This window comes from Zootoca vivipara, chromosome 3 (genome assembly GCF_963506605.1).
Source record: "Zootoca vivipara chromosome 3, rZooViv1.1, whole genome shotgun sequence".
In the NCBI taxonomy this organism is placed as follows: domain Eukaryota; kingdom Metazoa; phylum Chordata; class Lepidosauria; order Squamata; family Lacertidae; genus Zootoca; species Zootoca vivipara.
In genome coordinates this window covers 52,079,498-52,105,511 of record NC_083278.1, presented here as the reverse complement: position 1 = coordinate 52,105,511, position 26,014 = coordinate 52,079,498, and the positions used below count along the sequence as shown (strand labels likewise).

The following is a 26,014-nucleotide window of genomic DNA, read 5'->3' as shown; positions in this document are numbered from 1 at the left end:
GTATTGCCACACAACTGCTCTATATTTCAGCACAAGGTGCCTAAGCTGGTAAATGGAGAAATGATGCAGGCATTCATTATCCTGTTCCGGTTTTGATGGGCTTGGGGAACCTTCAACTGTTCTTATAAGGATGTGAGAGAAGGCCTCCATTAATAGGCTTTTCCATATTCTGCAAGAGGAGCAAACAAACCTATAGGACTCGTGTCTGCTACATTCTACCAAGCCAACTAGAGGGAGGGGGGAAGCTAATAGAGCAACTTCTTCTTCGAAAGAGGTCATCTTTGCAGCCTCTGAAACAATTCTTTGACAGGTTTGGTTTTAACAGACACTTACAACTCCTTGTTTAGAAGCCTCCGCAATGGAAGTCAACAGCTTCCTTTTAATCACAACCATCCCAGTGGGAAGGAGAATGTTACTCTCCTCAAACAGGGTGTGCTGTCTGCTCCACAAGGCTGGGACTCAAAGTTGAATAATTTAAGCAGCAGGCAGGACGCCAAGCCACTCACAGATGTCAACAAAGGAAGCATCTGAAATGATGATGACCACAACCACATTTCAAGTCTACACACAAAAACATGGGCAATAAGTTAACCAGCACTTGAGAGCCCAGTGAATAGCCTTAGAGCACCAGATGATGTAGCTTTCCCGAAGCTCAAGAGGGTCTGGACTTGGATAAAGGTGGGCACTCAGAAGACCACAAAAGAGCAAGCTATGCCTATCGCAAAATAAATATTTGTCAAAACTCAATAGGTACTTCGTTCATATTATTTGAAGGTCCTTCCGCGGTTCATCTCAAGCTTTTCTGATTAAGAGAGAGAGAAGTTGTTTATTTGTTCATTTAAATGCATGAATGAATTATAAGGCTTTGACTTGAAACCAGCTGCATTTTCCTACTCACACCTAATCTCAACAGGAAACCTCTTGAAGAGGTTGGGAAGAGTAGAGATACCTAGGTTAATTCAGAAACCATAGCATATATTTGTCTTTTCAAGTATGTACCTGCCTAAGGTATATTTTATCTAAGGACTGAAATAAGAGATGGTTCAATGGTAGCATCTTAAGAATGGATACTTGACTGGGCTCCAGTAGTATGCCTCTCCCAGTTTCCATCACACACTACAGTCTTCATTGATGCCAGTTTCCCATGTTATTTTGGATGATCCTCCAGCCCTAAGACAAGTGCTGCATTCATGTGTGCAGGGGGAGGGGGAATCAAATTCTGCCCAGGCATAGAATTATAGAGTTAGACTGGACCCTGGGGTCATCTAGCCCAACCACCTGCAATTCAGGAATCTCAACTACATCAAACATGACAGATGGCCATCCAACCTCTTTAAAAAATCTCCAAAAAAGGAGCGTCCACCACCTTCCAAGGTTTTTCCTGAGGGTTAATCAGAATCTCCTTTCTTGTAACTTGAAGGTCATACACTCTGAAGCAGGAGAAAACAAGATTGCTCCATCTTCCATGTGACACACCTTAAGATGCCTGAATATTGCTGTCATATATCTTCTTGGTCTCCTCTTCTCTAGGCTAACCATACCCAACTCCCTCAACTTTTCCTCATAAGGCTTGGTTTCCAGACTCTTGATCATTTTGGTTGCCCTCTTCTGCACACCTTCCAGTTCGTCAACATCCTTCTTTAACTGTTGTGTTAAGCCTGCCCTCTACGAAGACCCTTAGATCCTTTTCACATGCCCTAGTGGCAATCCTGGTATCCCTCATCTTATATTGGTACACTTATAAGTGTAGAACCTTACATTTGTCCCTTTTGAAATTCATTTTGTTAGTTCCAACCCAATTCTCCAGTCTGTTAAGGTCTTCTTGAATCCCAATTCTGTCTTCAGAGGCATTAGCCACCCCCTCCAGTTTGGTGCCATCTGCAGACTTGATGAACATCCCCTCATTTGTGAGTAACATCAAGGAAGGAATGTTTCCAGCTAAGGCCCTTGAAGGTCTTAAAAGAAGTTGCTGCAGGAGACAGACTGTGAGCAACATCAAGGGAGGGCTGTTTCTAGGACTAAGGTGAAACTGTGAAGTTCCCTTGATATTTTTGCTGTTGGATGCTGGATTACTTCTTTAAGTAATCTTGTTATAGTTATAGAATTTAAAAGTGATTTTTGTGTTATTATGATTATTGTATGTTGCTATATTTTTGTTTTGCTATATTATTATGAAATAGTTTTTGTACTGTTTGTCTGAAATGTATCCCTGTTTCTTTGTAGCAAGCCGCTTTCAGCATGATTTATTTTGTGGAAAAGTGGCATACCAATGAAATGAATGAATGAATGAATGTTATCTTTGTTTCATTGGGACTGAAAGCTTCTTCCCTTTACCACTGTAGCCTTCAGAGTCAAAGTTTGCTCTTATACTGGTAGTTGCCTCCCCCCTCCCCGTTACTAGGTCTGCTGTCTCCATCTCTTCATTAATATGCATTCAAAATCAGAACAGGTTTCTAAATGAACATATATGCCAACAGGAGAAGGGAAAAACAAAAGAAAACCCTCAAAGACTGTTCTCATTAGAATATCTCATGCTGATAAGATATCAAGGGTGAAATTCTACATTGTGCTTTGATGAAAGTTTTGTCTGCGCAGATGAAATGATCTGCCTCTCCTTCCCTTTCCTGTTGTTCTGGGGCTTCTCCCAACCTCCCTAGAGTTAATTTCAGGGATGGGAGGTGCAGGGGGGAATAAGGGTAGAAGGGAAGTCTTTGAGCAGTGCTACCATACCAGGGTTTTTAGGTGAATCCCCAATGTTTAATAGTGTTTGCAACCTTTTATAGTTATCAACCTTTCTGGAGGAGCTGCAAGTTTTCTTTCCTTTTTAAAAACTAGGAAATGCTTTGATATGTTCCAAGAGAGGGGGAAATATCCACTACGAGAAAGAAAAGCCAGTGCTTTTTTTCTGGGGGTGTGCGCAGGGGTACGCATACCCCTAAACATTTTGTGAATCTAAGTTTGGCCTCATCGAGTGGCAGTATTTCAATATGAGTAGGGAAATGAGAGCACCCCTAAACATTTTTAATGAAAAAAAGCACTGAGAAAAGCTATAGCAAAATTGTTGTTGTTGATGATGATGATGACGACGCCGACGCAATAATTATTCTACATCCAGAGAATGCCACTTACCTTGTCTTACAGCTAATGTTGTGGTATAGACCAAAAATAGGAGAATGTAGTTCAGGAAACTCTGAAAGACTGGAGTGTTGGCATGAAAATCATCTGACAAATACTTGCTGGTCAGGCTAATACCGCAGATAAGCAGGGACAGAACCTGCCCAAGAGCTATAGACAACAGGAGCTCCCTAAAAAGAAACAAGGAAGAAAAGAGAAACAACATAATCAGAATTACTCAACAGCCAAGAAATTCCTACAACCCACAAAGAGAATAAGCCCAAGTCTGGAAAAGCAGCTTTCTATAGTCCTACTACCCCTTCACTCCTACTACCCCTACTACCCCTTCACTTATCGCCCTAGCGATAAGTTTGAAATCTTCAATTGGGTACACAAATTGCAAATTTCCTTCACCTCTCATTTTATGCCAAACACAGTAGTGTTCATTTTTATTTTGTGTTATTTTTCCATTTCAGCATGTAACCCTCCTTCCTCTGATCTCCCTTCCACCTCGCCATTCTCTTCTTCTCTTCTTGCCAATTAGCTGTTTTCACTTTTAAATCTAGATCCTGCAAGCTTCCTTTAAAAGACTGAAGAAAGGATTTCAGAGATAACCAAGCGAACAGAGCAGTTCCCTTGGGATTTTTATTTATTCCCGACTCAGATATTAATATATCATAAATCTGCTTTTTGACAGCTCTTGCTCACATGGACTGTTGTCGCTACAAACCTATCCACTGATCATTGTATTGGCAGATGGGATGATACATGGCTGAAAGCTTTGTTAGTAACCATGTTTTCACCTTTCACAGCAACAAGCCTCCAAGTGTTGTGTGTCAGTCCCAATCATGGAATGAAAAGAATCAAATAAGCAAAGGATAGAGCAGGCTCTAATCCAAGATTTTCCTTTTATTGTGGACTGTGCTGAAAAAGTTTCACATGATCCTCAAACCTGAAAAAGACCTAGTTCACCTTTGATATAACTGGTACTAAACAATTGGGGATGTGGATGGTGTTGTGGTCTAAACTACTGAGCCTCTGGGGCTTGTCGATCAGAAGGTTGCAGTTCGAATCCGTGTGGCAGGGTGAGCTCCCGTTGCTCTGTCCCAGCTCCTGCCAACCTAGCAGTTCAAAAGCACACCAGTGCAAGTAGATAAATAGGTACCACTGTGGCGGGAAGGTAAATGGTGTTTCTGTGCACTCTGGTTTCCATCATGGTGTTCCGTTGCACCAGAAGCAGTTTAGTCATGACCCGGAAAGCTGTCTATGGAAAAATGCTGATTCCCTCAGTTTGAAAGCAAGATGAGCGCCGCAACCCAATAGTCACCTTTGACTGGACTTAACCGTCCAGGGGTCTTTTACCTTTTTTCTTTCTTTTACTACACAACTGCTTCTGTTCTGTGTGATGTGAGTCCTACATTGCATCAGTAGCATGTAATACTTTGTAGGATGTGCTGTTCCTTTGAATCTTGCCCTCCTTTCCCATTCTGCTTCAAGAACTGTTCAGGCATCAACATACTCAGGCAATCAGAATCAGATGAGTGGGAGAGCAGTCATGCCAGCTCCCCCTGCCCCTTCACGGTTTACCTACTGCTCAGCCCTGCCAGTCCTGATCAGGTTTCTAAGTTGTATAGGAAACCCATATGGAGTTCAGGTGTGGCTATTTGCTTTGACAGATAGAAAAAAGTAAGTAAATGATAAGACATAAACAGTTGTAGGGTAAAGAAGCCATCTTGTTCGTGGGAGGACTTCCACTTGTGCAATGGAAATTACCCTCCTTTTCCTCTCCCTCGGCAAGTTTATGGGACACACAAGGAAAGGAGCGTGAGGAGAAGTTTGGATGGGCAAGTGGAAATCCTTGCATGAATGGGATGGCTTCATTGGATGCAACCCAAACACCACATCTCCTGTATGTCCTTTACATACCAAAGTTATTTTACATCAAAGATGCAGAACCTGTGGCAGTCCAGGTGTTGCTAAACTCCAGCTCCCATCAATCCCAGCCAGTATGCAGGGCCGACTCTAGGTAGAGTCCCGGTGGCGCGGGGTGCAAGGGCGCCAGACCGGTAGGCCGGGCGCTGCGCGGCAAAGCCGCATAGAAGCCATGCTGCGCCCTGCGAGGGCGGGGGCGGCGGAGCGATCTCTGCCCCTCAGCTCCAGGGCGCGCGACCTGCTCAAGACTGCCCTGCCAGTATGGCCAGTGGTCATGAAAAGATGGGATGTGTAGCCCACAGGGAATCCCAAGTCTTTCTCTTCCCCCCCCCATGAAGGGAAGGTTCTACTCAGTTTAATGTAACTTAAAATCCTTAAAATATAAAATATAACAATTTGCATAAGCAATCGTGACATTGGGAATACATCATTCTTGTGAGAGAAGCAAGACATGCTTCTGCACACAGATGTACGATTAAACATTGTTCAGGTTCAAGGCTCATTAACTGTTATGATATGAGCCAACTATTCCCAGATTGCTCATTTGCTACGAATACCTAGGTGACGTCCCGCGTAATTGTAACGATAGGCAGGATGCAGTCCTAAAGAGCTCCTGTTTCTGTCCACAGCACAAAATCAAGTTTTCAAAAGTGCCATTTGCTGTATCTGATGGCATGTTATCCCCTTATATTCCGCCAGTTGGTCTTTTTTCCTCACCTCCACACCCAGAACCCACCGCAACTCAGAAGATAAACACTTAACTGATTAGGCAGATGTGCATAGTTGCTTCAAGGCATGTAGTGCACAAACAAGGCCCAAATTAAACCTGTGAATTACTTTGAAACAATTCCCACTGTGAACGCACAAGAGTCTTTAGCCAGCATTTGCATTGAATTCCTACTGTAGTCAATTAAGATGGAGGAAAATTAAGTTAAGGGAAAGCAAAACTAAATTTACAGAGTGCTATAAAGATAAGCTTGGATCTCCCAGTAAGTAAAGCCTTTCAATTTTAGATACAAGTTAAGAATGTGATGGTTCCAGTTTATTGGTTTTCCCTTAGGCTCCAAGATAAATCTTTCCCTTGCCTACTGGCTTTCAGTGCTGCGAGACAGCGTGACAGCTTTTGACAGCATGGCAAATTTATTACAGGCCTGACACATGTTGATGAAACAGACTAGGTAAAAGGAGAGCGAGAAAAACCCCACAAGGGCACTGATCTCATTTTCCTGCTTTTAATAGAGTTTTAAATTGCAAGGTGTTTGAATGAGTTTATGCTTAGTGGAAACAAAAAGTTCAAAAGGAGAAGTGAGAGAGTACCTGCTGTAGATTTCAAGCATTAGCACGGAGTAACTCCTAGTCTGGGTAGCCAACTTCCAGCACCACATATTCAAATGTCTCAAATTTACCAGCAGCGAATTGACCAGCAGCAAAATGAAGCCTTTTAATAAATAAGTTTGGGATGGCTCATCTTACTGAAGCTATATCAGGCCCCATCTTTTATACAGAATATTCATTCTGATTTTTTTTAAAAAAAGACCTTTATTGTTGTTTTTCCATGCAAAATACAGCACTGAGCAAAGGCATATTACAATTACGCTAACCATGGTAGAACAGGAAACAGAGAGAAAAGGCTGGGGGGGATATGGAAAATGTTCCCATGCAAATCAGAATAATTTGCACCAGAATTTTTTTCCTGTTTGTATCAGAAATTTTACCAATGCCCTGAAAAATTATGTACTTGGTTTATAAATATTTAGTAAACAACACTAAAAACTTGGAAACCACCAAGCGTACATTATATTGCATTTCAGTCTGCATCCATTCGTTGTTACTAATGAACTTCAGGAAATGTAAAATTTTATGTGGAAAAATAAAGTCCTGGAAAATGTTCTACTCTACATCCCTATGACTATCTCTGTGTTGCAAGGTGCAATCTTGTCAGGTATTGGGAAATTATTGTGCCTATTGATCCTAAATGCTTCCAAGAATCTTTCAACTTTCTTTGCAACCCTTTTAGGAAGATTTATATTCTCCTTTTGTTTTTCAAACTGAAGCAGACTTTTGAGGGTGCTCAGTGGAAACATATAATGACTGTTGCTTATTTTAACAGAATTTTGCATATACAGTGGTACCTTGGCTTAAGTGCACAATTGGTTCCGGAAGTCTGTACTTAACCTGAAGTGTACTTAACCCGAAGTATGAGTGTAATTGGTTCCGGAAGTCCATACTTAACCTGAAGCGTACTTAACCTGAAGCGAACTTTCCCATTGAAAGTAATGGAAAGTGGATTAATCCGTTCCAGACAGGTTCACAGAGTACTTAAATTGAAAGTACTCAACCTGAAGCGTACTTAACCCGAAGTGTGAGTGTAATTGGTTCTGGAAGTCCGTACTTAACCTGAAGCGTACTTAGCCTGAAGCAAACTTTCCCATTGAAAGTAATGGAAAGTGTATTAATCCGTTCCAGACAGGTCCGCGGAGTACTTAAACTGAAAGTACTCAAACCGAAGCATACTTAAACCGAGGTATGACTGTAACTCCCAACACTGCTGCCCACCTAGGAGGAGAAGGAAAACTCTGGTTCTAAAATTCTGCTGCCTTGCAGGATATCTTTGGGATGTCCTTAAGACAGTTGGACGACATTTATACGCCTCCTTCTGACAACTCCTGCAGTCAAGCTGGCATCAAACATAATGCTCTACTTTTCTTTGGATCACATTAGTGAGTCTTGACATCTCAGCAGCCCAAGACCACCATACACGTCCCAGGCTTGTTCCCCGGGGAGGTAACTTTGTTGCTGCTAACCCAGCAGTTTGACTTCACCCCCAGATCATACTCCATCGTCTCTTGAGACAAATGGATGCCAACAACAGCAACTTATTTAAGTCTAGTTGATTTCAATGGTGTATTCTAAATATGGTTTAAGTCTAGATTCAACTCACACTTTTTAATAATAATAATAATAATAATAATAATAATAATAATAATAATAATTTTTGTTTATACCCCGCCCTCCCCAGTCAAAACCAGGCTCAGGGTGGCTAACACCAATAAAATTACAATAAGACATAAAAGAAAACCACTTGAAAGGTGGTTTTGAAACACTTGTACGTGGTTCAGGTTGTTTCAGTGGCGAAGTTGCCACTTTGCAGCGCACGACTCACTGTAAATGGTGAAAAAGGCATAAAGAAAAAGGCAGTATGGACCATTTGATCTTTTAGTGATGTCTAAGGAGTGGCGCCGTGGTCTAAACCACAGAGCCTAGGGCTTGCAGATCAGAAGGTCGGCAGTTCAAATCCCCGCGATGGGGGTGAGCTCCAGTTGTTCGGTCCCAGCTCCTGCCAACCTAGCTGTTCGAAAGCACGTCAAAGTGCAAGTAGATAAATAGGTACCGCTCCAGCAGGAAGGTAAACGGCATTTCCGTGCACTGCTCTGGTTTGCCAGAAGTGGCTTAGTCATGCTGGCCACATGACCCGGAAGCTGTCTGCGGACAAACGCCGCCTCCCTTGGCCAGTAAAGCGAGATGAGCGCCGCAACCCCAGAGTCGTCCGCGACTGGACTTAACGGTCAGGGGTCCCTTTACCTTTAAGGAGTTACTGCCGATGGCATTGATTTCTAATTCAAAAAGGCAAGATTTCCACTGGGAAATAAAATAGGAAAAGATTCCAGACTCATTCAGTATTCTGCGAAACATATTTATGCAAATTTTATTAGAAATATTATTGCACAAGCTATATGTCAGCCTATTGTATTACAAATTGTGGAAAGTTTTAGATAGAAACTAATTCCTGCAGCAACTTATAATTACTATTTGTTCCTCACATTATTATCACATCATACTTCCTTCAGGAAGCTGCATTTTCTGGGAAACCCCACCTTCCTTTAATCCCCACAGTGTTCTTGTGAAATAGGATGCATTGAGAGTCGATGACTGGCTCCATGAATTTCATGACCAAATTGAGAGTTGAAGCCCATTCTGCCATTCTCCATGTAACCACAACATTTTCACTCTGCAGTCAAGCACATTTTGGTGCCTGCTTAAAACATTTCTGTTTAGGCAAGTCAATCCAGACACACATATATTGATATGTTTTTGTTCAGTGCTGATTTTAATTGTTTTTTAAAAAGTTTTTATTTGTTTTTAGATGTTTTTATTGGCAGTTCTAATATTTCTTGAAAACCACTCAGGGTTTTGTTTCATTTTTTAAAAGCAGTCAAGCAATAAATTTAGCTAAATAAATACTAGACTACAAGACATCAGTTTAAATTTGCCATTTGTCAGCGGATGAAAACTGTTCTGATTCAACTTAAGGGCTGCTAGGTGAACAACTCAAGATATCAGCATACTGTTTTGTCATGTATATCTAGAACAATTTCTGCATAGCCCATAGACGGAAGAACTGCGGTTGTGTGATTATGAGGGCAACCACTCTCAAGCTGCATCCATATACCCATCAGAGCTGGTAAAGTCCAGCTGGGAGAATCTAAGCCTTTGTTAATTTCTTGTTCTTAACTGTTTTCATTGATAATGCAAATATTTCTTGAAAATCGCTTAGAGGTTTAGTTACAATCTACCAGGTCTCCTCAGTACTAGTCCAGCTTTTAAGTCCTAAATCCTTCTGGCTGCCACAGTAATTCCCAATCTGTGCAAAGGAGTGTGCTACTGTGCTGCAAGAGAATTGTTAAGTATGCTACAACAAATTCATTTGAGTAATTAAAAGGTTCCTACCCAAGGAAGCGGCCTCCTGCATTTCTACATGGCAGACCATGTACAATATCTCTGTGATATTGAAGGAAACCATAGTTTGCTATACCATGGCATGCAAACCATGCCTCTGCCTCTCTTTTTCAAAGTCAACACTCCTTAAAAACTCTCTTTTAAAAACTCAAGAATTAACCCCGTAAGACTGGCAGGGAAAAGTCCAGGGAGTGAATAACATTCATGTTGAAAAGAAGTTGAGACTAACAGCATACACTGTTGACCTCCAAAAGTCATCAACAGATTTCCACCTCAAGGAAACTCTCCTTTACTGAACCTCATTGAAATGTTGATTGCTGCTTAGTGTTCCGATGCAGAGATCAAGTATTATTTTCAAAAAGATGAAATCCATACACACAGATGCTTAAGACTTAGACAGGAGGAAATCTCAGTGGTGGCTTTCTACAACTAGGGCTAGAAAATTGATTAAAGATAAGATTCAACAACATGCCATGAATTTAAGTCCCCCCCCCCCCCAAAAAAAGTGCTACGATGGCAGGCAGGCCTATAACTACAATGCTATACCCACTAACTTGGGAGGAAGCTTCATTGTACTCAATGGGATTTATTGCCAAGAGGTCATGAATATGATTATATTGTAAAGCACTCACAGTTTAATTTATTTGCCTCGGCTAAAGTAAGTCTGAGCGTGAGACAAGTCAAACAGCATTTGAGGAAACCCACAGCATTAAATGAGGCTTAGCATAGGATGAAAAATTTAGTATGTGTGGTGCTTTTTTAGAAAAAGAAAAAAAAGAAAAAACTAGTCTCTTCACAAAATGGAAAAAAATTGATATATTTACATGATATCATGTAAATATATCTGTGGTGTTTGTTGTACTTGTTGAAAAATTAATAAAAATTACTTTTAAAAAGTGTACTGTAAATTTCATCTTGGATGCTTCATAGTCTACCCTGTCCTCTAGTTTCACTGTCATTATATCTGAAATTGTTCTGTTCAGCTATAAAGGCTAGGAACTCCAGGTTCCTTTGTTACCAAAAACCAATATTTTAATGGAACAAATGAGTTTGTAAGGCCATGTTTAACTCATCAGTGCTGTGAGCTGGAACAAAGAGGGAAACAATTACATCTCAGCAGACTTTTAGGATTACTTTAGCTGTTCTATATGCCTCCTTCCCAAGGATAATCTGTTACACGGAGAGTCAACCCTGACAGAAGACTGGCATGCATATTATTTGGCGCTTCAGGTCTTATTAAATACCTGCAAGGAGATTAAAATGTGATTTGGGCCTTGAGTCAACATATATGCAAGAAGGATGACTTTCAGCATTCTTCCTATCTTCTATTGCCGGCTAGTTCCAATCCATAATCAAGTGGACTGATTATTTTAAGTCAGGTGGACTCATAGAATCTGTGTCTCAGTATAAGAGAAGGAAATTATGCCACAATTAATTGCTCCCCATTCCCCTCTTCTTAAAGAAGCAACATCAGGTGGTTCCACCCTCCCACTTTAAAGGAGGCAATCCTGCCTTTGAATATATTTTTTTTGGGGGGGGGATGCAATAAAGGAAAAGTAGCTGGATAGCTTTAAACATAGCTGCCAAGTTTTTGCTTTTCTCGCGAGAAAGCCTATTCAGCATAAGGGAAAATCCCTGTAAAGAAGGGATAACTTGGCAGCTATGGCTTTAAAATGTAAGGTCTTATTTGTGCTGTTCCTGAGACTGGCCTTTAATTGCAGCCTTTGTACAATCTTCTGCTATGTGTGCTTTCTTTTGTATTCAAATAATGATCTTTTTACATTAAAAAAACCCCTGTAATCTATTTGGACATGCTAATGAAATAAAAAACTTTTTTTAAGTACTGAAGACAGGCCAGAAGAACTTGTGACCCATCAATCAAAATGCAAGCCATAAACCATGTGTTGTGGCCTGTCACACAAAAATCAATGTTTAGCTAATTAATTAGGTTTGACCTCACCTGGGAAGCAGCTGGCTCAGGGACTAGATGCTGCTGATGGCTGAATTTAATCCATCCTGGAGCCACCTTCCTGTGGGAAGGATCATAGCTCAGAGGTAGAGAATCTGCCTTACATGCAGTAGGTCCCAGGTTCAATCCCCCACAACTTAAGGTAGGGCTGGGAGAGAACCCAGAGTGAAACAGTGGAGTGCCACTGCTCTCCATACTCAGCTAGATGGTGCCCTCTGGCTGTTTTTGACCACAACTCCCATCCATCCCAACCAGCATACTAATGTATTTTGCCTACTTTGTTCTACCACTTAATGACCCCCTACCCCTTTGCCATTACTGCTTGACTGAGTCCTGTCTTCTCCAGTTTGCTATGTCCTGTCCCAGATTAACAGGCAGCACAATCCCATACTGTACATGTTTTATTGGAAGTAAACTCCACTGTACCCAGTTGGCCATATTCCCTGGTTCAGTGTGCCTTATTGGAGCCTTATTGTCATCTCTCATTCATTCTTTTCAGTATGGTGCAATCAACTTCCCAGTTTAGTATTACACTGCTAAATACCACTTTTATGCCTTTACATTATGATGGTGTGAAAGCAGTAAAAGGGAAACCTCCCTCGTAAATTACTCAACCCCCATTACAGGTTTTAAACACTCATAGGGGTGAGCAGATGAAAACACCCAAATGCCTCAAGTCAGGATCGGGAAGCAAACAGATGTTGCACAAATGTTATTGTCATAATAATTTATTGAGCACCTTGTCTATTTAAAAGTTGCTAGAACACTTCTCAGTTATCTTCCCTTTAACCCTGAGAGGCAAGGAGTCATTATTTCCATTTTATCAAGCAAGCCTATTATTATTATTATTATTATTATTATTATTATTATTATTATTATTATTATTTTTTATACTCCGCCGATCTGGCTGGGTTTCCCCAGCCACTCTGGGTGGCTTCCAACAAAATATTAAAATAAAATGGTCTGTTAAACATTAAAAGCTTCCCAAAACAGGAGTTGCCATCAGATGTCTTCTAAAAGCCTGGTAGATGTTTTTCTCTTTGACATCTGGTGGGAGGGCGTTCCACAGGGTGGATGCCACTACAGAGAAGACCCTCTGCCTGGTTCCCTGTAACTTGGCTTCTCACAGTGAGGGAACCGCCAGAAGGCCCTCAGCGCTAGACCTCAGTGTCCGGGCAGAATGATGGGGGGGTGGTGGAGATGCTCCTTCAGGTATACTGGACCGACGTTTAGGGCTTTAAAGGTCAGCACCAACACTTTGAATTGTGCTCGGAAACATACTGGGAGCCAATGTAGATCTATCAAGACCGGTGTTATGTGGCAGCCGCTCCCAGTCACCAGTCTAGCTGCCGCATTCTGGATTAGTTGTACTTTCCGGGTCACCTTCAAAGGTAGCCCCACATACAGCACATTGCAGTAATCCAAGCGAGAGATAACTAGAGCATGCACCACTCTGGCAAGGCAATTAAATTCTGATCCCTATCTATCTATCCATCCTATACCTATGCAATTCATTATTGGTACTTATGCATGCTTTCTGCACTGTACCTTTGCCACCAGATGATGCCAACGATGGGGCAAGCCCTTATTCTTTACACATATTTTTGTTTCTTTGGTTTGGGATGTAAGATGGCAGCCATTTCCACTCTGACCTGTTTTCATCACAATCAGCACTTTCCCCCCTCTGCTACAGTTCAGTTTCCACCAAATACTACGTTATCTGTCTCACTCTTCACTATTTAAGGTAATTGACATAATTGTAAACATAATTTATGGAAGTGACAAATTCAACGCTATCAATGACAAAATTATTTCCACAAATAATTTTGCTTTAACACAAAGGAAGCACAATTTAAATGGGAAAAGGTTATCCATTACATTTTGTTTGCTGACTGAAAACAACAACAGTGAATACAAATTGGTATTTGCTGGATTGATTTCCGTTCTGGACATATAACAACAAGTGAGTATCAGCAATTTCCATTTCTGTTTTCATCGGCGTTCTCCAACATCCCTGGCCTTCAGTCTTCATTGGAGCAGGTATCAATGCAGTACACAGTTCTCTCACCCACTTACTGTACTTACCAAGACATCAAATAATATTTGACCCATTCTTTCAATGGGGAGTCTCTGCCTCTGCCCTGACTCCCCCTGATTCCCTTACTTAGCAAGGCAGCCTAGGACAAATTTTGAAAATTCGAAACTCGAGCATTCCACAAGAGCCCACACCATTGTCCTCAGGAAAATATTTCGATAAATATCTAAGGTTTCAGTTCTCAGTGAGCACTATATAAAGTGAATTTGCAGTCAAAAGGAAGGGAAACAACCTTGCTATTGACCCTTGCACACGTCACCTAGTGTTTTTCACTAGGAAGTAATTAGATACCATTCAATTTTTTATTTCACACATCAAGAAGGGACATTTTTCTTCCTAGTGTTGCCCGCATGGAGTTGAAGAAGACACCTATATGCTGTAGTGCAACTTTACTGCCCAAGGTCACCTCTCACTTGCTTTCTTGAATAACTGCCTGCTGCTCCATCTTGCACATTTTCAGAACAGCTTCTTCTGATACCTCTCTCACACCCTCAAAATTGGAAGGAAGTTCCCCAAAGGCAATCAATCAGGTGAGAAAATACTGACACACACCTTAAAAACTGATGATAAAAGGTATCATAAGAAGTGTTGCAAATGCCCCCCCCCAAAAACCCAAATTCGTAAGCAATCAGTAAAAGCTTTATTTCACAGGAAATGGCTGGGATCCAAAGGGTGATTTGGCTCCCACAAAAGGGCACCAAAAACTATGAAGGATAATGACCCTAGAAGTTGATAAAAATCCTTATTCTCCAATCTGCTCCCCTGTTAATAAACGATTCATACAATTTTCCAGAAAAAAAGGGGGTGTAAAACCAGTTCCACAACAAGGGGCAATAATAGTATCAATAACAATGATAGTTTACAGCACATTCTTAACTATGCCTACACCGAAGCAATTCAATGGGACTTACAAGTTGGCTTAGGATAGCAGCCTAGTGATACATTTCAAATTTGTGTACAGGGTGGGGGCACCAAGAGAAAGAACTTTAAAAGCTTTAAAACAATGTAATCAAGAGAGCTAATCTGCCATATTAACTTTTTTTCTCTTTTATACTGGAACGCTGCAGCATCACAACTTTTCCTCGGACGTAAAACCAATGCAAAATGTCACCCTTCAGCATTTTTAAAGAAGCTCGTTTATCAGCTTTTGCTATTTCCTTAGAGTGTTATCTATTACATGAAAAAACCTACTTTGAAATAGAATGTTTCTCTTCTTCACAGGCTCTGATGGGAACAGTAAATCAGTTTCACAGAAGCGTAAGCTTAATTCCCAAAGGCCTTACAGCCAGTTCAGAATATAGCCAGAGGGGCAGAGTAGGGTGTGTGTGTGTGTTTATATTTGAAGCTCTGGTTGTGGTTGTCATCCCCACCCCCACCCTCCATGATTTACAAGTAATGGGAAAGCATATTTATGGAGATTCCATGTGTGAAATGGCCCTCAAACAAATGCTATGCAGAATTTCTATTGAAAAATCTGGCCTGTTGTATCTCCATTTCTGAATGGAAATGACAATGAAATGAATAATGCACAAAACTGTTCACATCCTGTAATCATTGTGCAAAATATATTAAAAAATACAGATTTTGTAGCAAAGGCTTAGTAACACATTTAGGACAGTTCAATATCTGGATGCTACCATTAGAGGAAAAGTTGTAGCTCAGTGTTATAGGGAAATTATACAAGTTTCCTTAATCTGCATCTCAGAGTTCTGCAGCAATTCTTCCTTGTGGAATTCAATATATATTTTGTATCTTGCTACAGAGGTACAATGGTGGTGGTAGTGATCAAGTTTAGAATAGCACTAGCACTGGGTTTGAATGGGGTAGAAAAATGAAAAAAATTGCTTCTAGTTAAGATTGCCAGCTAGTGGTGATTGCCATAGATTTGGAGAAGAGGGAATATGTTATTCTTTGTTGCTGTTGTTGGTTGTTGGTTAAAAAACAGCAATTTCTTTTTATTTAAAAAATAAGAAGGGTCTGATGCATGGTTTAAACAAGCAATGTATATTCATGAGCATTGTAGATGATTACCTAACCTCATACAAGGTACTCTAATATCAGTGTACTGGAAGAAGCAAAAATCACCAGTGTTGAAGCAATGATTCTTCAACATCAACTTCGTTGGACTGGTCATGTTGTGCGGATGCCTGATGATCAACTTCCAAAGCAACTGTTGTTTAGTCGTTTAGTCGTGTCCGACTCTTCGTGACCCCATGGACCAAAGCAACTACTCTATTCCAAACTTAAAAATTGAAAGTGTAATGCTGGTCAACAAAAGAGGTTTAAAGACTGTCTCAAGTTAAATCTTTAAAAATGTAGTATAAACACTGACAACTGGGAAACACTGGCCTGGGAGCGCGCCAGTTGGAGAACAGCCTTTACCAAAGGTGTCATGGGCTTTGAGGAAACTCGATCTCAGGACACAAGGGAGAAACGTGCTAAGAGGAAGGCACGCTTAGCAAATCCACACCGTGATCAACTCCCGCCCAGAAACCAATGTCCCCACTGTGGAAGGACATGTGGATCCAGAATTGGCCTCCACATTCACTTACGGACCCATTGTTAAAATCGTATTTATGGAAGACAATCTTACTCGGCTACGAGTGATCACCAAAGAAGAAGAAAGAAGAACAAGGTACAGTAATTCCATCTCTCACTTAAAGGAGAAATAAAATCCTAGTAAAGGAATGCAGCTATTGCATTCCCTTGGCTAATAACGGGAACTTACATAGGAAGTTGTCTTTTATGAACCCAGCCTATTTGCCTAACTGTATTGACTATCCTGACTGGCAGTGGCTTTCCAGGATCTCAGACAGAAGACTTTCACATCCCTTGCTACCTGACTCTTGTAACTGGAGAGGCCAAGAATTCAATTCGGAACATATGGTATGCAAAGTATGTGTCATTACGTTATGGAGCCTCCCCATGGCTTTCACTGAGATGTACATGGAGCAGCGAGGGACAAAAGAGATTCCTGTATATACAGTCATATCAGCCAAAGCAACACTGATCAATGGGAGGGCAGATGTTACAGCCAGATCACTCTCAGAACACAGCTTGCTACAGGAGAGGAAATCATGGTTATGTTTGTTGGTCTGTATTTATTCTATCCAGGAAGCATAATAATAATAATAATAATAATAATAATAATAATAATAATAATAATTTCTACCCCACCCATCAGGCTGGGTTTCCCCAGCCACTGTGAGCAGCTCACAGCACATATCAGAACATATTAAAACATCAAACATTAAAAACTTCCCGATAAAGTTAGAGTGGGGTCTGAAGATGTACTAGTTTATCAAAATAGTGCTGAAACTCATTGCTCATGAGCAAATTATGGCATGTCTGGACATGCTAAGATACAAAGTTAACAGACAGTGAAAGTGCATTTATAAACTGCGAAAACTATACATACTGTACTGTGCATTATCCTTGTTACAGTTTATAAACTCTGACACTACTGGCCAGGTTGTTAGACCTGATTGCCCTATGCTTATAAATGATGAACTCAATTAACTGAACTATCTTGGCTTCCACCAGCTTGAAAATTACAGTATACTTTCCCACTTTTTGTTGAAACAGTAATTGACCCTGGGGGATATCACTTCTACTAAATGTTTGGAGAAAGATGAAAGGTGTATTTGGCTTTCACTTTGTGCATCTCACTATCTAACACAACCACACAGGGAGGATTTGGGCAGCTATATGCAGTGCAGTGTTGAACTATGTGCACGTTTTGAACCTTCCTAGATGTTCAAGATACCAAGCATAACACATTTTTGCACAAACACCATGGTGGCTAGATGAAGAAGTGCAAATTAGAGCAAACAAAAAAGCTAAGAGGCATATTCAACAGCTCATACAGAGGCATCCCATTTTCTTCTATTCATGGAAACTGCATATGCCCAAAGAGTTCCGCTTTGCATGTAGTATTCATTGTTGCATAGAAGAAAATGGGGGAAAGAGCTCCACCCATGCAGAGCAGCTGCTGTCCCTAGAAAACGCCATTGTCGTAGAATCCCATCGCACAATGAAAGCTCATTGAGCTGTTAAAACAGGTAGCGTTCACAAAAACATGCCTCTGAAGTGCAAATTAAAGAGTATTCTTGGCCATTTATATAGCATTTCCCATGTGCTAAGTTTCACAATTAACCTTGAAAACAACCACTTGAAATAAGTTAGGCTGACCCACTGTGGCATACCCAAGTGCACTTCACGGTTGTATGATAACATGAGCCTGGATCTCATACCTTGCAAGCAGTTGTGGCTGAGGAAATACAGAATTATTATATTGTTATGTCTAGTTCCAAGGCCTATATATTTTTTTTAAAGTCTGCGGTCTGTCCCCCAGATTCTGAATTTTGCCTCTCCCTACCCAAGAACTTTAACCGGTGTGATCTAGTAAACCAGATCAGTTTGACATTGATGGTACCCTGTTTCTCCAAAAAATAAGACGTAGCCATAAAATAAGACGTAGCAGGATTTTTAAGCATTCAAGGAATATAAGCCATACCCCGAAAATAGGACATCGTGATAGGCGCAGCAGCAGTGCCGGCCGTGGCAGGAGGAGGAGGAGGAGGAAAAAAATAAGACACCCCCTGAAAATAAGCCATAGTGTTGTTGTTTTTTGAGGAAAAATAAATATAAGACGGTGTCTTATTTTTGGAGAAACATGGTATGTAATGGGATGCTCTCTTATGGCTGGGATGGGGAACCTGTGGCTCTTCAGGTGCTGTTCAACTCCAAGACACAGCTGGACAACAGGCAGGGATGATGGGGGTTCTAATCCAACAACATCTAGAGAGGCACAAGTCCCCCATGCCTGTATTATAGACTGGTGCCATTGTATACTTTTTGTCATAACCCAGCTATGGGTATATCTTTTTTCTTTTGCATTCAGAGATGCCTGTGCTCAGGTGTCAGGGTACAGAACCTGTCCAGGATCCCAACCTGCGTGAGTGGCTACTCTACTCCTGCACAGACCACAAGCCAACTGAAAAACTTCATCTCAAGGTCGAGAAGGAACATTTTATCACATGGGGTGGGAATGTAAGAAAGTGAAAAGCTTCTCGGAAATGATATAAAATGAGATGAAAAAGATATTAAGATATACATTTATTTTTTTAAAAAAAACACCAGAAGCTTTTCTACTTGGTATTGTAGGAGAAGATATAAGCAGACAAGATATATGCGACAACAGCAGCCAAAAGTATTATTGGCGCAGAAATGGAAACAAGAAGAACTACCGACGATAGAAGAATGGCAGATGAAGTTAATGGACTACGTAAAGCTGGATAAGATGACAGGAAGAATTCGAAACCGGCGGGACCAGAGGTTCTTGAAGGATTGGACTAAATTTGAGAAATATTTGAAAAACAATTGTAAACAGATTACGCTTGTAGGTTTGCAAGAAGTTTTGTAAGGAGAATTACAGGTATATGAAACATTACAGAAAAAACTAGGGAAAATATTGGTTAGTGTTCGTTAAAGTACCGGTAATAGTGAATTAGGAAAGACAATAAGAACTTATGAAGGCTGGAAATCTCTAGATGTGGTTGATGGAAGTCCAAAATATTGTATAAGATATGAATGTATGTTAAATGGTGTGTGGAAAATGTATACGTAAAAATCCAATAAAATATTTTTTTTTAAAGAAAAGAAAAGCTTCTTCTCAAGGTCAGGAAGCGGATGGAGTTGTTGCTGCCCCTGAGCAGAAGCGCCTGGATTTCACCCATTCTAACATCTTTATTGCCGAACAATCAGGATTTCTCCAAACAGTCTCAAACTGGGACCTCAGCATCATTGAGCATGCCTCCCTCCCTCCTGCAAATGCCTCCACTCCACACCTGACATCACCTTGTGACTTTCCACACACTGTTCTTAGCTGGCTTGAAATTTCCATTTCATAACTTCCATTAAAGGCATTCAGGGCAGTACATCATAACAATTAGGAGGAGGTTAAAATCTAAATCTTTATAACGCCACCCAGGGTACGCTTTAATACCCAGAAATATGACGCTTGACAAGCCTTATTACTTAATTATAGCACATCACTTGACACACTTGGCACAATGGAAGCAAAAATTAAAGGCTGGGCACAGATCGGCAGAATATAAGAAAGAAAGAAATTCATGGGGCTTGGCTTCCACTTCACTCGAAACAAACCAGTAATTTTAGAGAACAATTATTCTTTCTATTTCTTCCCCCCCTCCCCATAGCAAAAACAGAGGAAAGCCATTTTAAATCTCCCCCACCCCAAGCTGAATTGCCAGAGTACTGGATATCTAAAATTAAATATCTTCTGTGACCTTTTAGTGTATTCCAGGATAACTGCACATTTCCTTCGGCCAACAGATTATTACATACCCTGAGAATAATCAAATGAACAGCATGCACACCTAAATCTCATTGAACTAACTTGGTGGTTAAATACATAAAATGGGATTTTTGCTGGATTGTACCATGTTCCCGGCCAGAACACCTGGAACAAAATTCAAGCTTTTTCCTTCTCTTACCTACTATTTACCTATTCCCGTGTCTTTCTGAATTGTAGCTTACCAGTTAGGGCCAGGGCCAGGACACTCCTAAAGTTCACCTCCTTGCTCCAAGACACAACTTGGGAGAGTGGATCATACCACCATTTCTTATTCCCACAGAAGTCAACTGTTAATATTTCTGCTCTTTATCAAGCCCACTGTGGATTTAAATGCATTTCAATATTTTAACGTGTGCTGGCCTACAATTTCTATATTCATATTTGGCATGCTGAGTAAATATGTTAATATTTGAACAAACCCGAGGGGGGACCAACACAGGAAAATACTGCATTGGATAATAATATGACAAGACATGCTTTTAACATAATATGCAAATACCGACACATAGCATGCATATTTGCTCAGCAGTGTCCCCATTAAAATTAATTACGTGAGATCCCTACATGGGTAAGCACACCACGATATCACCCAGGATTACTTTATCATGTTAGCTTTGCCTCATTTTCAAGGCATAACAATTCACAACCTATCTTCAATTTCCATCTCAGGCTTCCCATTTTCAGCTCGCCTTAAGCAAATCTACTCCAAATTACGAGGCTTGAGGAGCTTAGCAGCAAGGCAGGCTCCCCTCCACACCATTCTACTTTCTCGTGCCACTTGGATCCCATGCTCGTTAGCCAGCACTCTGAAGTGGGAGAGAAGATTTTATGGCTACAGTACTGAGTCATGGGCTATGTGACATTCCGTGCAACTTGCTGGGAAAAGATGGTCTGCCATTTCCTTCACAGCCTTGAGAAGGCAGAATTGGTGGAAAATCAAAGCCCATACAAATGTCAGCTTGCCATGTGGCTGTTCACATATATGGGATCCTAGCCCCTTGTGTTTATTCATGGATCATCAATATTCATCAATATGTATTAAAAATAACTAACCAAGTTATCTAGTTTATTTTATCTTACCTGCTAATAGTAGGATTATTCTATTATGTTTCTTTTGCTATAAATTCCTCAGTTTTTTATTCATTTTGGCTATATATGATTTATTCTGCATATTTTTGAAAAACAATAAAACAACTTTTAAACAACTTATAAAATGTATAACAATAAAACAACTTTTAAAATGTATAACTTGCCATTCATCTATATCAGGCATGTCCAACAGGTAGATCGTGATCTACCAGTAGATCACTGGACGTCTGTGGTAGATCACTGGTAGATCACTGGCTCCCCCCAAAGAAGCTGAACAACTGTGGATCCCTAAAAAAAAGCTCAATATTTTACCTACTCCCTGTAAAAACTCAACTTTGCCCTACCCCCCCCATGGGCTTTCCTCAACAACTTTGACCTGAACCCCAAAAAGGGGGTAGATCACTGCCAGTTTTTAACTCTGTGATTAGATCGCAGTCTCTTGGGAGTTGGCCACCCCTGATCTATATTATGGCTGTTGCTGACGCTACAAAATACAATAAAAACAACTACAACAAAAACAACTACAACAAAATACAATAAAAACTACAACAATTAAAGACAGCACCAGAACAACAAAGCAGAAGATGAATTCAAAGATCATACAAAAATGACACCTATGGCAGAGACACCAGTGCAGGGTGCAATATATATCTCAATGAACCATGCAATAAAGTGACAAAAATAAATAAAACTCTGCATCAGAATAAATAGATACAGCTAAAAACAAACAACAATATAAACTGAATGGGTCTAACCGTAAAACCCTTAACATAAATATGCCTTCACCTGTCATCAAAAGGAGTAATGTTGGTGGCAGCCACACTACTAAGTGGGGAGGCCATTCCATAGATGGGGGCATTCTACAGAAAAGGCTCTTTCGTGCATATAGTGGAACATAGAGAAGAGCCCCCTCTGAGGATCTTAAGACATCAACAGGCTAGTACAGGAAGACGTGTTCCTTCGGGTATTCAGGTCTTAAGCTGCTATGGCTTTAGAAAGCAACACGTACCTCTTATTTACTGAACAGAGAAGAAGAGTAGCTATCATTTGGAAATTTAATATACACAAAGCAGATGTGCAAGAAGCTAGTCCAGGCCCCTTTCTGCTTGTTTTTGATGGGGGAAGACAACTGGCAATGGAGTTCCATGAGGATGGTGATCTGCAGAGACACTCATGGCAGAAGCCACCAGGGAGCACTGTTTTCAGAGGTTTTTTAATCTGTTCTTGGTGTTCAAGCTGTGCTAGTGTCCAGTCTGCAGAAATGTCAAATGCAATAGCTGTGACACAAGTTCCCCTGGTGAAATGTGACAGCATGTATAAAACACTGCAGTTCTGTGCTAGATAAAGCTCTGATTTTAAAAAGGGGGGCCAAACAACAGATTAACATACCTTAGAAACTTAGGAAGCTGCCTGATACCAAGTCAGAACCTGTCCATCTAGTTCAATGTTGTCTGTACTGACTGGCAGTGGCTCTCCAGGATTTCAGACAGCGGACATATTCCAGCCCTACCTGAAAATGCTGGGGATTGAACCTGGGACCTTCTGCATGGAAAACCGATTCTCTGCCACATCAGTTGATTCACTTTCTTTTTAACAGGTTATCAATTAAATGACCAAGCAATACGTTGCATCGTTACAGGTTAATATTCTGAGATTCTGTTAAGTATTTTGAGAGTCTGTTAAATAAGCAGCAAAGGCAAATCAGTCATTGACTGCCAAATCAACTAGAAATGTGAATCAAGAGATGTGTGTAGTGAGTGAAAACACTTTCAGATTCATGTTACGTCTAAAATCCAATTAAGGTTCATATTTTGAATCTATGGTTGTTGAATCGATTCATCACATCATGTTTCACCTCAAAGGTGCTATGTGTATCTTCTGCCAGCTAAGCTAATTTTCTGTCCGTTCAGCAGATTTTGCTGACTCTCTGAAGTGGGAGGGGGGGATGCTACAAAAACCCTTCACAAGCAAAATTCCTCTCTAAACAGCCTCCCTCTTCAGAATCTGGTCTTCTTTGAAGGCCAAATCAATTGATTAATTGATGCAACTTGAGAGTATTTTTTGAACATTACAACAAAGGGCAGAAGGTATACATGGGTAATTGTGCAACACGGATGGCTTACCTTGTTCAGTCCGAGGGCTAAATTGCTGGTCAGCGACCACTTGAGAGACCCCATGCCACATTTTTGAGGGCCACAGGCCAATGTATGCAAACAGCACAAACATTCAACAGGCAGAAGGGCATAGGCTCACCAGGCACGCAGCCACCCAGCATTCTCTCCTTCTCTCACACATTCAGCCATACACACATATATACACTGTTTCACACAAACAAATATGGAGAGGCACACACACTCACCATCTCCATCCCTCCCCATTGGGATGAGGAGGACTGGAAATGTGGCCTTTTGCACTATACCAAAGGATATGTGCAAAGTAAAAGACAGTGTTACCATTCACCCTCACACTCCAGTCATATTTCCCTTACATAGGACTCAGCTATACTCAGTTGTGTCGTTGTAACTCTGTTGTAAAGATGCGACACCAAATGGCGCTGTAGAGCAAAAAACTTGGTCTATGCGATTTTACATACATAGGGGTTCCCTCCCCCTTTTGTGATAATGATTATGATTATTTATAGCATTTCTCCATGTGTGTAGATCCAGCCAGAGCTACAATTTGCAGAGTGGTCTCACAATCCATCTCTCTTCCTAGGCAACTCTGAACTCTGTAGCTCTGTGAGGAGAATAGGGGTCTCCTAACAACTCTCAGCAGCCTTAACAAACTATAGTTCTTGGGATTCTTTGGAGGAAGCCATGACTGTTTAAAGTGGTACAATGCGGCTTTAAATATATAGTGCCGCTGAGGCCTAGGTCATGCACAGATAAAAGGGACCATACACACCTACTGATGCACTGTGAGGCTTGCATCTTCTTGCCAATTATCACTGGAGTTAGCATAACCTATGAAACAAGATCTAGAACAGAGGGTTCCCCGAAACACTCCTTGCAAGCACTATTGGGTAAACGATGATTGCTCAGAGACAGCTGGTAAAGGTGCAATTAATTGTCCCAGATTGGTGCGTTTTGCTTAATTAAAGCACCATATTTTTTCGCTCCATAAGACACACTTTTTTTCCTCCTGGAAAGTAAGGAGAAATGTCTGTGCGTCTTATGGAGCGAATGCGTGGTCCCTGGAGCCGAATTGCCCAGGGGCGAAAAGCAGATTTTTTTTTAAGAAGGAGCTAAAGGCTAACAAGAGGGAAAGAGGAAGCTGCCCAGCAGCTGATTGCAAGAGATCGGGGAGGGAGATAAGGGAAGCTAGCTCCCTTCCGCCCCACCCCCTTGCCCAAGCCTCCATTGTTGAATGTTCTGCAGAGGGAGGCTGTTTGTTTCCCCAGCAACATGTGACTGGCTGATTGGATTATCTGGCTGATTAGATTATCAGAAGCTGCAGAACTGGCATTATTGATGTTTGTTGTTGCCAGCCAAATACCTGTCTGAAATGATCTTTTGTATGTTAATAAACCTTTCTTGATATGTCAATCTAACTGTGCATGACACTTTGTTTATAGAGTGTCACACCCCATAAGGACAATTATCAACACTGTGGGAAGATAACTTAATGTAGAAGGAAAGGTTGCATAAAAGTTCAAGGATAAAAAACTGAGTGGGTTTATAAAAGAATGGGCAGGTGGAGCAAACAGGGCATAGCTGCCAAGTTCTCCCTTTTTTAAAGGGAAATTCCCTTATGCTGAATAGGCTTCCTCGCGAGAAAAGGGAAAACTTGGCAGCTATGAAACAGGGGCACAGCCCATAGTGTGTAAAACACACACACACACACACAAACACACATGATGCAATGACACACACAAAAAACTCAAATTAGAGACTGTTGTTTGACTTCCTTCCACTTGCTAACAGTAATTCCTTTTAAAAGATGGCACAACAGAAAATTGTATATACTACACTGCTTTCCTTTAAAATCACACGCCTGCAGTGGTGCTAATAATTCAGTCTCGGTGGTATTAAGGAAGAAACAGGATCTGATGAGAGTTCTTTGGTTTCAGTTGTTCTGATGACACGTAACAAAGTTATGAGGTTAGAGAGTTAAATTAAACAGAACTATGAGCGTTCATGTTTGTCATTCTACTCATTCTACTCATCAGAGTAATACTATTAAGGAGATATCAAGCTCCCCTCAAAGTGACACAAAAGCTTAAGAAAGCTTTGTCACTGTTTTTAAGAAAGCCTTCAGAGAAATTAAAGAAGCCAGAGAACAGATGGCACTGCAAGTGAGGCAGCAGAGAAGCTGTACATCTTGACAGCTTTGTGTAATGGCTGGTATTTCCCTGCAAGCTACCGTGTGACATGCGTACAGTGTGAGCAAACAAGACTCCTCAAGCAAAAGCAGGATTCTTTCTTGCCCTGTGCACATGCCTGCATATTGAGATAGCAAAGAAGGACTGCTATATAAAGCCATGGCTCTGATTATTAGGAAAACCTGCAGCCCTCCAGCTCCCAATCATCCCTGACTGGCTAGGGCTGATGGAGTCCAACAACATCTGGAGAGCCACAGCTTAGCCACCCCAGTGGAACAATATTAGAGTGCGGAACATTTCCAGTTTCTCCTTCACCACAAAACTGAACTCAGTTGGGAAAGGAGCATAGCTGTCAAGTTTTTCCTTTTCTCGTGAGGA

General features: G+C 41.0%; 1 protein-coding gene across 1 annotated transcript in view; it reads right to left on the bottom strand.

Annotated features, from left to right (window-relative positions):
• SLC35F1 (solute carrier family 35 member F1) overlaps positions 1 to 26,014 on the bottom strand; it is a 184,413-nt gene that overhangs the window by 79,176 nt on the left and 79,223 nt on the right. The window contains exon 2 of the mRNA XM_035110675.2: positions 3,130 to 3,305. Within this exon, the coding sequence (XP_034966566.1) occupies positions 3,130 to 3,305 (176 nt within the window). The remainder of the gene's footprint in view (positions 1 to 3,129; positions 3,306 to 26,014) is intronic.